The 14,558-nt window shown below is 35.9% G+C and overlaps 1 protein-coding gene across 12 annotated transcripts in view; it reads right to left on the bottom strand.

Moving 5' to 3' along the window:
- SYCP2 (synaptonemal complex protein 2) overlaps positions 1–14,558 on the bottom strand; it is a 74,171-nt gene that overhangs the window by 48,553 nt on the left and 11,060 nt on the right. For 11 of the 12 annotated variants that reach the window (XM_042930518.1, XM_042930506.1, XM_042930513.1 and 8 more), the window contains exons 5-14: positions 13,727–13,831; positions 13,161–13,185; positions 9,725–9,810; positions 8,974–9,059; positions 8,670–8,704; positions 7,680–7,822; positions 7,543–7,595; positions 5,895–5,940; positions 5,250–5,345; positions 818–878 (exon numbers count right to left, since the gene is read on the bottom strand). In XM_042930518.1, coding sequence (XP_042786452.1) covers positions 818–878; positions 5,250–5,345; positions 5,895–5,940; positions 7,543–7,595; positions 7,680–7,822; positions 8,670–8,704; positions 8,974–9,059; positions 9,725–9,810; positions 13,161–13,185; positions 13,727–13,831 — 736 coding nt within the window. Of the gene's footprint in view, positions 1–817; positions 879–5,249; positions 5,346–5,894; positions 5,941–7,542; positions 7,618–7,679; positions 7,823–8,669; positions 8,705–8,973; positions 9,060–9,724; positions 9,811–13,160; positions 13,186–13,726; positions 13,832–14,558 lie in introns of those variants that run through there. The other variant, XM_042930517.1, reaches the window with a different exon arrangement.

The raw sequence follows: 14,558 nt of genomic DNA, 5'->3' as shown, positions 1-14,558 counted from the left end.
CAGGTGATGGTCATTAAAGATGAGCGCTGGGTGTTATACTTAAGTGATGAATCACTAATTTCTACTCCTGAAACCATTATTACACTATAGGTTTACTAACTTGGATTTGAATTAAAAAAATAATAAAAGTGCTTAGCATTTCTGGTCACCAGTTATTTGCAATTAATGACAATCATGACTGGGGTGCCTAGGTGGCTCAGTCGGTTGAGCGTCCAACTCGGCTTATGGTTCATGAGTTTGAGCCCCTCGTTGGGCTCTGTGCTGACAGCTCAGAGCCTGGAGCCTGCTTTGGATTTTGTGTCTCCTTCTCTCTGTGCCCCTCCCAGCTCATGTTCTGTCTCTCTCTCTCTGTCTCAAAAATAAACAATCATTAAAAAAGTTTTTTTAATTAAAAACAAAAGACTATCATGACATACCACTACATCCCCACTGAAATGACTAAAATATATCTCGATATGTGAATCTGTAGTGGGGCCAGTCTTACAAGTTGTAGGACTTTGTCCAGCAATGTTACACAATGCCAGTCATAAAAGTGCAGGAACTAGATGTCTGGATCTAATCACACTAATAGAAGAAAAAGGCAAGAGCCTTGAATATATTGACAATAAAGTGACTGATCATGGGTTTTAGACTAGATAACAAAAATAAGTTCCAAAAGGAGTCAGGAAATTGGGGGTGAGGGAAATGTGGGTTCAGGGAATTCTGTTAGTAATGTGAATACAAGAAACTGTTGACTTTGTTTTCATGAGTATTTTTTTACCCCAGAGAGCATATAACTGCCATGTGATAAGAATCAAGTAGAAAATAAGCTTAATACCTTCAATGCTGTATATTTGTACTCTTTCCTCAGGCACAGTCACTGCTTCCCATTGATGATCCTTAAATTCAAAAACAGGTTTGACCATAAATAAATAATTTACCCCTGCTTTACACCCTCTTTAAACACCAGTTTTTAAGTTATACAATCAAGTTTATTTTTTATTAAGTACCACTAAGTAACCAGTTGATACAACCTATTTCTTGCTCCATCAATTGATCGTGTAATAAATACATTACAGGCCACATTTAATCTGCTTGTTCACTTTTTTTTTTTTTTTAACGTTTTTATTTATTTTTGAGACAGAGAGAGACAGAGCATGAACTGGGGAGGGTCAGAGAGAGGGAGACACAGAATCCGAAACAGGCTCCAGGCTCTGAGCTGTCAGCACAGAGCCCGACGCGGGGCTCGAACTCACGGACCGCGAGATGATGACCTGAGCCGAAGTCGGCCGCTTAACCGACTGAGCCACCCAGGCGCCCCTGCTTGTTCACTTTTAAAACAAAATTTGATGGTATAATTTCCTGGTTTTCTATTCTTGACCAAAAAAAAAAAAAAAAAAAAAAAGAGTAACTACCATTAATATATATTGGAGAATATCCTTTTTAAGAATGTTACCAAATCCTGTTATCTTGCCTTTGAAATACTGTGTGAAATCATGCACATTCATCAATTCCCACTCAATTGATTGACTGTCCTTAGATTCGAACACGGAATGCATACGAATAATAGCTGAAATATTTCCCCCTTCTCCCTTCCCAGTGTTTTTGCTGAAAATTTGTATAACGGGGTAACACTGATTTCACACATGCCCAAAAGCTACAGGAAAAATTAGATTCCACTGCTAAGAGATGGCATCCGAAAACCTCCCACTAATCTGGTGAGGAAAACAGACCCAGACCTTTTGTGGTTCAGGACAATTCATTCTAGGGAATTCACCTGAACCCTCCATCTGTTTGCTAACTGCCTCCACTTCTCGGCCTGGATTGAAACCGGTGCACAGGCCGAGGGCCCCACTGCGGCTACCGCTACTGCAACCACACCTCTGGCTGCGGTGCTGGCTGCCCCACGTACCGCAAAACCTCAGGGCCGGGAGGAAAGGGTCGGTCTTGTCTTTTCTGCCCGACACTCCGAGCAGTTTCAGGTCTCTGGGTATAAAAAAACTTGCTCCCGTGAGGCATATGCAGCTGGCCATTTTCAGGTTCTAACTCCAAAGTGATGCTTCCTGCTTTACTGCCTTCCTCTTTAAGAAATTTTTATCTCAGGGACATTTTCATATTGGTTAAAAGTAGAAGTCCTCGTATAACAAAACCAACTGTGCCCTCGCCGAGCCTCCACAGGCCCCGGTACGCTACGCACATCTTGCTTCACCTTCACTGCCTACCTTCCCTCCATCGTATGCTCTTCCTCTTGACCTTGGTTTTTATTTGTGTTGTTTTTTTTTTTTTTAACGTTTATTTATTATTGAGAGACAGAGAGACACAGAGCATGAGCAGGAGAGGGGCCGAGAGGTGGAGAGACACAGAACCCGAAGCAGGCTCCAGGCTCTGAGCTGTCAGCACGGAGCCCGACGCGGGGCTCAAACCCACGAACTGCGAGACCATGACCTGAGCCGAAGTCGGACGCTGAACAGACTGAGCCACCCAGGCACCACGACCTTGGTTTTTATTTAATCTATCATCCTGGCCATCGGTTTGGAAAAGCTCTTATTCTTAAAGTAAAACAAGTACCTCACGAAAACCCTCCTTTGAATCCAATCTCACTTTAGCGACTACTGTGCCTTCGCCTGACTTGGCGTCCTGACTTCTTGCAGCCATGCAAACGTTCCAGGAATGGCCAAAGCGCATGGCTTCCATAGAACTGCTGTCTCACGGACCACCAGTTCTGATGTCAGTTAACACTTGATTTGACACTGTCCACCATTTCCACCCTCATAAAAAACACCCTTCTCTTCACTTTCATGACACCCTTCCAGTTTGTTCTCTGTTGGCTGATTCTGTAAGTGTCCTTCGGGCTAGCATTCCTTCTACCTATGCTGCGTATATCTGTGGTTCCCAGTTCTGTCATTACATCCCATGATCGTGTTTATCATCTATACATAGATGGCTTCTAAATCTCCACTGTGCACACTTCCCTCACTTGAACTTCAGATCAGTATATCCAACTGCCTAGCAGACATCTTTGCCGAATGTCCCACAAGGATCTCCACGTCACCCATGCAAAACTGAACTCCCCCTATTTCTGCTACAGAACGCATCCTCCTGTGACACAGCTCTAGCCACCCACTCAAGCTTTATTAATCCTTATTTCTCTTTTTGCCAGAAAAAAATCAGATCTGCTCAATTCTATCTCTTTTCAAGTCTTCCTGGAACCCATTCATTTCCATCCATCTCCACTGTCACTTTCCAAGATCACACCAGCATGACTTCTCACCAGCATTACCACAGGTCTCCTGCCACTGGTCTTGTCCCTTTTTAATCTGTTCTCCCCACCCCCCCAGAAGAATCTTTAACAAGAAGGTGAGCCTCAGTGCCTAGCGTAAATCTTGCACAGAGTAATTTCTTACTTAATATTCCTTGAATTGATGTTACTTCCTACTTGTAACCCTTCTTTGGCTCCACACTGCTTTATTTCTCTCCAATCTCCTTTCCACTCTATGTACTAACCATACCCTAAATCTTTCAGTTCTGTGAGTTTTCTATTCACTCATTCTTGCAATAAATTTGAGTCCTTGATTAGCTATAAATAAGAAGACACAAGTCCTTGATTTCATAAATCTTATACTCTGTTGGGGGAAAACAAACAACAAACAAAATGATTTTAAGCAACAATTACTACTGTAAGGGAAATAAAACAAGACAATGTGATATAATGTGGTTGGGAGGCAACTTTAGACATTAGATTGAGTTACCAGAGAATATCTCCATAAAGAAGCAATACTTGTACTGAAACCTAAATGGGAAGAAACGAAGATGCAAAGATCTGGCACCTTCTAGGCAGAAGAACCAGCAAGTAGAGAGATCCGAAATGGGCATGATCTTTGTTAAAGAAATAGAAAAAAAAAAAAAAAATGAATGTGGCTGGAACATAGTAAGCATAGAGAATGGTCTTGAGATGTCAGAGAAACAGCCAGGGGCCAGATCATAAAGACCCTCATATACAATGTTAAAGAGACAAAAGATGGGTTTTAAGCAGCCACTCTACAGAGTATGGATTCTAAGAAAGTCAGAGAGAATACAGGGAGAATGTACTATTGCTACAGAAATCCAGAAAGGAGGGGATTCTGAATATATGTTTTGGAAGAAGAATCTCCCTACATTTCTAGATCAGTATCTGAAACACAGCAGGATTTAACACTTATAAATGCATTTTATACTATCCCTACCATGTATCATACTATAATTGCTTATTTTCTTGTTGGAATCATCCTTAACATCAAACTGAGTAAAGGTAGGGACTATATCAATCCTATTCTATCTTCTTCCAAAATGAAATCCCCCTAAAAATCCAGTTAAAAATATTCCTACAAACCCTAAAAGAATAAATACACTAATAAAAACTATCAGTGACCCTGAGAAGCAGTGCTAGTATCTGGAACTCAATTTTAATTAAGTATTCTATGAAGATACTCTAACATAAAAAGAAATAATGTGGAAATCTTCAGGAGCATTTTGTTAAGGTCTATCCATAGTTTACCTGGAACAAAAAGCAGTATTTTACAAGAGCAGACTAAAATGACTAAATCCTCATTAAAGTATCTGCAACCACATCTGATTAGTAAATGCGGATCAACTCTTAGTTGGATGTTTACGAAGTGACTATATGGTTAGGACTAGAAGCTTGCCTACGGACCAAATATTAAGGATAGCTATTTGGAAACAATGACTCAAGAATTCGGCTCAGGTTAAAAAGAAGTCAGTAGAAAATATACCATCTGGCTGGAAAGTTTAAACATAGCTATTAATATAGCACATAAAGAAGTAAATCTCTTCCAAATACCACCATAAGAATCAATACCTCTCTATTTTCAAACAGAAGATTTTAGAAGGTATAAGACCACTCGTCATTCCCTGTTAATATTTTTAAGTGAGTGCCTCTGTATTTGAGTAACTGGTGTCTTTTCTAAATTTCACTCTTGTTCATATGAATGTTAAATGTTATATCATTAACATGTAATTTATTTCTGAAAAGCTTAGATTGAAAAACTAGTATTAAAATTTAGCATTTTCTGTTGCAATAAAACATCAGAAATAATTTTCATTTCTAATTAACTGCTAAAGGGTTACCATGCTAATCAAAACTATGGGGCTAATACTAAAATCTATTAAAATAGCTAGAAAAATAAACATACAAAAAAATCCACATTCTTAAATTAAGACATTGTAGACACACATAAACAAACATATAAAATGGTAGATGGAATAAAGCTTACGTCATTATCTCCAGCAACGTAGAATGATAGAGCCTGGCTCCCAAGATTAAAATCTATCCAAAATTCCTCAAGTTTTTCATCTGAAGGTATTTTCAACTAATAAAACAAATATATAAAACTGTTATAGACTACGATTTTAAAAACAACAGAAAATGAGGCCTATGTTATGTTCATGGTTCAGTTTTGTTTGTGTGTTTGTTTTTAAGAAAAGAGAAAGGTGAGGAAGATAAAGGGCAGACAAGTAGAGCATTTAAACCAATTTAGAAACAATCAAAAGAAATGCTTCTTTAATATTTTACACAGAAATGAGCTCTAAGAAATCACAAGTATTCCAAGTGCAAATAAAGGTTAACAATATCAGTCTGAATATATTAATGAATGATAAATCAATTAGTGGGCTTGATTAAGGGAAAAAAAGAAAATCTGAAGCACAGACTTTTATTTAAGTTATCCTTGGCTATAAATATATCACTTCAGAAAACACACACACACACACACACACACAGAATACTAGACTAGACTAGCTGTATCTGTGATCAAATTATGACTATTTTTAATGTTCTTGTCAATTTATAAGCTGTAATTCACTTGACCCTGGTATCAAAATTCATCCAATAACTAAAACATGTTAAATTCAAAACTCACCTCATGTTTATCAAGAAATGCTGACAAACAAGGAAATGTAAAGACCCTGGAATAAAAAAGTAGTTTGCACTAAAGATTAATAGGCCTTCACAGTGTCATCTTGACCAGCCATAGAGAGCCTATCTAGGATCAGAAGGAAATCAGGAAGTAGGCATAACGACTGAAGTCAAATCATCTTTTCTTTCTTATTACTTTTTTTTTAATGTTTACTTATTTTTGAGAGAGACAATAGAACACGAGTGGCAGAGGGGCAGAGAGAGGGAGACACAGAATCCAAGGCAGGCTCCAGGCTCCGAGCTGTCGGCACAGGGCACAACGCAGGGCTTGACCCCACAAGAGGCAAGACCATGACCCTGAGCAGAAGGCAGACGCCCAACCCTTATCCTTCTTTATTACATTTTAAAATAAGAGTTTAATGGAAATTTGTTTCTGTGTATTATTTTGAGGATACTACTCAACCTTGCATTCTGACTCGAGTGAGTGTACCAATTTACTTTTCATGCCATCGACTCAGAGTAGAAATTCCTAATTTAGCAGATACTTTCAGTACAGTGGAAGCTCCCATAGGATTTACGTGGGAAAAGAAGAGTAGAAATAAATAATACTGCTGATAAAAATGACCCAGGGGGCGCCTCAGTCTGTTTAAGTGTCCCAACTCTTGATTTCAGCTCAGGTCACGATCTCACAGTTAGTGGGTCCAAGCCCCACATCGGGCTCCACACTGACAACGTGGAGCCTGCTTGGGATTCTTTCTCTCCCCCTTTCTCCACCCCGCCCCCCCCCCCAAAAGCTCACATGGTCGCTCTCACAAAAATAAGTAAATAAATAAACTTAAAAAAAAAAAAAGACTGAATTCACAGAACGCTTTCTTGGGCAGATAATATTATGAGCACTTAGCATATGATCATCTAACTTAATTTTCACAACAAACGTACGAGGTAGGTGTTAGTATAATTTTACTAAGGAACTGAGACAAGTAAGTTTAGTACTTTGCCCAACATTAGAATAGGAAGAGGAGAACTATAATTCAAATCCAAATAGCATGAGTCCCTGCACTTAACCCTCAGCCTGTCTTTTGTTTCCTCAAGTAAATGTGAACTCACACATCCAATAAATGTATCCTGAGCATCTAAAACACAGTGCAAGACACTGAACTCCAAATACTATTCTTTTGTTACTAACAAAACTGATAATTATGATAATTACCTTTCATTCATGCCCATTCCCGAGATTAGATAACCTCAGAAAGGTTAGCCTTAGTGTATGTTAATCACAAAAAAATGTATTTGTCGTATATTTTTATTACAGTACGTGGAGAAAGGAGGTAGCTCAAGTAATATTTATAGCTAGATTTTTATAATAATGCAAATGGAATTCTAAATTATAGTAAATCAATTTCAGACACTCAAAGTTATTAATATTAACTAAAAATGCATGTTTCCTCTAAAAAGTACGAAGTAAAATAAGACCAGTGGAAGATTATTTCAGCCTACCAATGTAGTACCTTATTACACAGTGTTACCATAGGATATTGTTTTAAGTACCTCTGTGCATTTTACATTCCAACCCAACAAATAAATTTTAAAGGTTCAACACTTTGAGCTCTAGTTCTTTGTCAGTAAATGGGTGAATTCTGTACGATGCTTACCTTCTCTTGTCTCCAAGCATGCCATTTACAAGGTTGAGAAATACTCTGCAATCCTAATTTTAAAAAAAAGAGAGACTTTTAAAAAGCAGAGTGGTTTTTAAAAACTGTTGTTAATTTGATATTTTTATACTACTCACTGTTTCAAATTCAGAGTCTTTAATTCCTTTAAATGCATTAGCAATAAAATCCATTGAAAACCACCGACACGAAAGTTCCTGCCTTTGTTTTTCTGAAGTCATTCTACATAGCGCTTCTACGATACCTACTTGTAAGTCATAATCTTGAAAAAAATCGTTAATATGTTATTTGAAATTGTGAAAAAGAAGCTCACACGTCATCATTTATAAGGTATTAGAACAAGCAGGAGAAAGAAACAAAACGTTAGTGTAATTCACTCTTTTTTTTGCTACTTTCTTTATAAGAATTAGATCTATCCCATCATCACAAAAATGAACACAGTCCAAATAATAAGTTTACTAGCAGAAAAAAGGAGTAAAACTTTTCCCCAAAACAGGATATTTAAAAGAAACTCCTACATATTCAAAGGCTCTGCCATTCCATTATTCGAGTTGTGAATTGCAAAATAACTCATACAATAATCTATAAATCACAGAATCTTTTACTTTTGTACTATGTTTATAGTTATTCCAAAGTACTTTAACCAGTGGTTTGTTCTATATGTAAATCACTACATCAAAATGTTCTCATATGAAACTTACAAAAGAAAATTTGAGTTCTTCTAATAAACACATTGTTTAAAAACAAACTTATTAGTCCCCAAAATATTAAAACTCCCAATTCCAAATATAAAACACTATTTGAGGAATTTCTTAGGAAAAGTAATTCAAATCTATTAGAAAATTAAATTATTATTCATAATCTACAACAGGCATAAATTATATCTAACAACTCCTATTATCGTGCTTAATTATTGTTAGCCCCACAGATACAGACCATTTAATTTCTTATTAGTAATTAAAAATTGCTCAATTGTACAGAGTTTATAATTTCCTCACATAATCTCACTACATTAAAATGTTAATGTTATTTTGACTAAGGAGATATTATATTCTATTAATAAATCTTGAATAATTTCAAATATGAACATTTGAAAAAAACATACTTACCTCCAGCATCTAAAATCCTTTCTCCCATACGACTCCTGTAAACCAAAATAACAGATCATATACTAAACTAGTATCAATTAAATAGAAAACCCACGTATTTGGGGGGGAAATTTTCACTAAAATTTACAATTGGCTAGTATCACAGACCTCTGCAGGACATACAGCCATAAATTATATTACAAATCTAAAACAGCTTATCAGTTTTAATTATTAATGCAACTCATGGTTGCCTATAGCCTTGTAAAATATCCTTTAAATTATTGACTTGAACCACTAATGAAAGCAATGTAATACAAATTATTACATGAGAATAAACATTTCTTGCTCAGAGAGTATTGTTCTGGTGTCTTGAGGCATTTTGTCAAGCATAGCATTCATTTTTTTTAGAGCCTAGAAAAGAAAAAAAGATAATCCATCAACTTTATATATTCAGTTATATAAATATATACATGTGTATATTTAAGTATTTAAAGAAATATTCTAGGTATACAAACTTAGGAGCCTATTTAGCACAGCATTTTATGCGGGGAATAGAGAAGGGTGGAGGAAAGAACATAAACTATAAAACAGTGAATACAAAAAAACATGACAAGGATATCAAAAATAAAATATACCACGATACCCACATTTATCAGAATATACCATGAGTCCAGTTCTACTCTTTGCAATAAGACATAGGTTTTCTATTACTCTATTTTAAGAACTCAAGAAGCAAAATTATTATTTGTTCTTACAGTTACCTATACGTACACACATACATATAATAATACAGGTTGTTTTTAGGATTTAAATACTGAGAACTCCTAATATCTGGATGGTTGAACTTATTTTCATCTGAGCTATGTGTACATAAACCCAGATGGCTATGACTATTCAATAAATATTTAGGTAACATTTATTCATCATTTCAGGCAATAAATTAAGACAGCAGAAATATAATACATAATTAATTAAATACCAAGATAAAATGATTATTCAATTTGATGAATTGCTACTATATTTTCTTCACTTTCTCATTTTTAGGGTTTAAAAGAAAATCTAACAAATGACTTCACCTCTTGCTGAATACAAATATTCACTCTTGAGTCGATAACCAGGACACAGATTTGAGGTATAAAATTTTCCGCTACTTGCCTTTTACCTGAAAGTGTTAAATCATTAATTAATGTATATTTTAAACCATTTTAAATGACAGTCTTTTCTTATTTGAGTTAATGAAAGAATGCACTAGTTCAGACATGGCCCACTGTCTAGATGGGCATCAGAAAACATGAAATCCAATCCTACCTCTTCTATGAACTAGCTATGTGGCTCCGAAGAAACACCATTCAACAGAATGACTCATCTTAATGGCAAAGGAAAAACCCCAGATTCAGCTTCTCCTTTTGGGCACCTAAGGCAGTACTGACTTATAGTTCAAAAGTTGAAATTTCTATAGTGACGTTCTTATGAAAACAGGCCTCATTAATTTAGTCATACAGTAAAACCTTGGATTAAAAGTAACTTGTTCTGCGAGTATTCCACAAGACAAGCAAACATCTCTAGTAAACTTTAACTTGATAAATGAGCAAGGTCACGCAATACGAGTCGTACGTGATGCCGAATGTCACCTGATCACAACCAGCCAATGGTTCTTCTCTCTCTTTCTCTCTCTGAAGGATCATGGGTGACCATCTCCCATGCTCAGATGCTCAGTTTCAGGACGTGGTATTTGGCAGAAATCAGTGATTATTCAGGACATTGGAAGGTGCCCACAATTGGTGCTAGTGTATTTTTTGTCACTTTGAAGCACCTATGGACAGGCCTTTGCTTTTCCAGGCAAGAGTGAGCTTAGGAACGCTTTGCTTCATTCTAGGTCAGGCTGCCTGCAGATACAGATCCTTTCCTCTGCTGCCGTATTGCCAGTGACATTATACAGTATATGGCAAGAGTTTATTAATACTGTAGTCAACATCTGGGCGAGCGTATACAATGGCTCCCAGCAGAAAAAGGCTGAAAAGAAAGGTGGTTAGAAGAAGAGAGGATTATGGCGGAAGTTAAGAAGGAAACCATCGAGAAGTACGAATGAGGTATGCAGTGGCCAAAACTGCAAGATTTTGTAAGAAGTCTACGTCTGCATCTCGTCTGTAGAGGAGGAGAAGAGGAAGAGGAGAAAAGGCGGGGGAATCCCTCACCTCAAATGAAATTAGGGAGATGTGTAAAATGTGGGAAAAAGTACAAGATTTTGTAGAAAATCACCACCCGAATAAGGCTGTAGCAGAGCAAGCGATGAATCTGTTTAACGACAACGCAATGTCACACTTCTGCAAAATCCTCTAAAGAAGGCAAAAGTAAGTGTCATGGGATAGGTTCCTTGATTAAGTTGCACAAAAAGAAAAAGATTCCATAGATAGCAGTGATTCAGTCAGTGACAGCGAAAGCTGTCCTACACAATTACCTTCCTCCCTCTTGTCTCCTTCATCCACGCCACGAAAGTTTTCAAAGGTAAATGCAGGTTCATTTGTGTATTTTTCTTTATATTTTGTATTTTATAATTTTGTACTATATTAAAATATCATAATCATTTTTATATGAATATTTTTGGGTTGTGGAACAAATCATCTGAGTTTCCATTTCTAACGGGGAAATTCACTTCGATATACAAGTGCTTTGAATTACAAGCATGTTTTCGGGCTGAGTTATTCTCGTAAACCAAGGTTTTACTGTATACTGTAAATTCCATAATGGCCATAAACTCTTGTCGATATAAAGATCCAAATATTTGAGCTTTTTCTAAAAGTTAACCCTATTCTCAAAAGAGCAGGCTTTATCAATACTAAATATATTCAGAGGAATTTGCCACATGCTATTTTATAATGCAAAGATAAAAAATAATTTTAAATAATGGCAATACTGCAACAGAAAATATACAAATTTCCAAAGTGACTACATTGAAGGTAAAAATAAAAAAAATCATTCAATGAGATAAAAAGATATGATTTACTTAAAATTTTTTTTGATTACTTCATACTCACTGGTGCCTTAGGACGGTTTTCTTCCCTAAAAACTTAAGAATTTAGACTAGACTGTTCAATCAACTGCAAAGCAATCAATGAAAAGGTAGCATCAACTACGATTGAAATAAATAGCAATGGAGCTTTTCAAAGGTTTTGGTTTTGAAGGCAAATTGTTCCTTTATTTACAAACAATTCACCAGCCTCAATGACTAATCCTAGGTAATTCTTCCTCAACCAACAGAGATAAAATAATTTGGACTGATTGCTTGGCACAAAAAAAGCGCTACTCACAAGTGAGGATGAGTTGTAATGTGTTCTCTATTTTGAAAATTTTGTCCCATTAGATCAAGAGTTGGCAAATTATGGCCCACAAACCAAATCCACCCCACTGCCCATTTTGTATGGCTGTATTACTCATCAGCAGGTGACTCTGTGGAAATATTTGATTCAATCATGTTTCACTGAACCAGCAGTAGCAAAGTGAATTTCATTCTACTCTCATGCACTTAGCCAACATCAGTTACCACTGAATGGTTTCTGTAATTAATTAGCATGGGCTGCAGAGCTGATGTTTCTTAATGAATCTGACACAAAATTACAAGGCAAAATCATGCTGATATGACAAACTTACACCTCACTGAAGTCATTTCAATGAAACTAAGGTTATCTGAATTACAAGTTATGCTAAACTGTTTTATACATTTCCCAGGCTGTCAAAAATTAAAACAAGGAGTGACATCTCCATTCTCACACAAATTTACAGGAGTACATTTTTTCCAAGCTCCAGCTACAGGTTGAGCAGCATTTTTGGACACTGACAAAGTGCAAAGGACATTCCCATATTTCAAAACCCATTTAAATGTGCAATTGAGGGGCGTCCACCTAACCTTCAGTTGACAGTCATTCATCTGCATGCAATGACATTCTAAAAAGCAAATATTAAGAAAGGAACCTAATCTTCTACAAATGCTTTCCAAGTGATGAACACGCTCAATTAAAAATCGTGCTCATGAACTGATATTTGGCATTATCTACATGAAGAGACAGTTTCTAATGCAATATACATAAAATCTCATTACAGATAAGCATAAAAAAATGAACATTTGCAATGAATTCTGATAACAGCAAACACTAACTCTGAACCGTAATTAAGTGAAATGTCATCCCCTCAAGAGTACTATTCTCATTAGTTGACCTATTACAGAAACATTGTACTCAATTTTATAATATTTTGAATTGTATAAATAAAACATCTGTGGATATTTGTTTTCTTTCTTGTTATATAAGTGGCTATATAATATTCTCACTTTCTTTTTCTTGGTCCTAATATAAAGCTTATAATGTTTACTATCTGCCCCTTTACAGAACAAGGTTGTTGACCCCCAAATTAACTAGTAGATTCCTAATATTAGCACACTACTATGAGGATTGCAAAATTATACTAAAACTCTAATAGGAAATTATTGTTTTAATAGAAGTAAAATGCTTATTATACCTTCATCATTGGTGTCATGTATGACCTGAAAAAAAAGTGAATAATATTTAGTTTGTAATTTACTATCTTATAAGCCATTAAAAATAGTATTAAAATAACAGATCACATTGGAACTCACCATGTAATTATTTAACTTTTATTTATTAACTATTTAATTATATTAATCAGGATAAGTGCTTTAAACAATCTGAATAGAGTAATTAAATCAAGTCACTAGCCAATTTGTTAGTGACTTTTAGGCTCAGAACATATAGAACACAAATTGTTTGTTTTTTTTTTTTTTTTTTTTTAATTTTTTTTTTCAACGTTTTTTATTTATTTTTGGGACAGAGAGAGACAGAGCATGAACGGGGGAGGGGCAGAGAGAGAGGGAGACACAGAATCTGAAACAGGCTCCAGGCTCCGAGCCATCAGCCCAGAGCCTGACGCGGGGCTCGAACTCACAGACCGCGAGATCGTGACCTGGCTGAAGTCGGACGCTTAACCGACTGCGCCACCCAGGCGCCCCACAAATTGTTTTTTAAGTAAACAGACTTGTAAGATTAGTTAATCAATATGATTTTTACCATCAAAAGATCAAATAAGTCTTCTATCATATTTATAGCTGCCTCATCTTTTGAATTTCCTCGATTGAGAATAATCTCCTTGGATTTTTCAAACCAGGCAACCATGTAAAAAAAGAAATGTGCATATTAATTACTTTGAATTCAATTTTAATAATTTTAAGAATGTACTTATCTTTGCATAAACAGTAACCTAGGAATAAAGAAACATCAAAAATAAAAATTCCAGTATTATATGAAAATAAGTTTATGTTTTTAAACATCTTTCTTGTTTTCATTTTTTGGTATCTCACCATATTTTTCCATTGTTTAGATGGGAATAGACGAACTAATCCTAATTCTAGGTAGACCACCTTTCTTTTCCCCTTCAAATACCTAGTTCAGGTACATTCATTAACAGATAAAAATAAATTATCATCATATATTAGATTATTTTGGCATTATCACTATTTGAAAAGTTTTAGTATTATTTTATTGAATTTTTAAAAATTTTTGTAACATTTTATTCATTTTTGAGAGACAGAAAGAGACAGAATGTGAGCAGAGGAGGGGCAGAGAGAGAGAGGGAGACACAGAATCCAGAGCAGGCTCCAGGCTCTGAGCTATCAGCACAGAGCCCAACGCGGGGCTCGAACTCATGCACTGTGAGATCACGACCTTAGCCAAAATCAGATGCTTAGCCAACTGAGCCACCCAGGCGCCCCTTAATGAATTTGTTTTAATGAATTATTTTATTTTAATGAATTCAGATATTTGAGTAGATATTACATCCCAGGTACTGTTCTCAGTGTTAGGTACACAGAAATGAACAACACAAATAAAAATCAATAACCCA

This window comes from Panthera leo, chromosome A3 (genome assembly GCF_018350215.1).
Source record: "Panthera leo isolate Ple1 chromosome A3, P.leo_Ple1_pat1.1, whole genome shotgun sequence".
Lineage (NCBI taxonomy): Eukaryota > Metazoa > Chordata > Mammalia > Carnivora > Felidae > Panthera > Panthera leo.
This window is presented reverse-complemented; position numbering and strand designations above follow the sequence as displayed.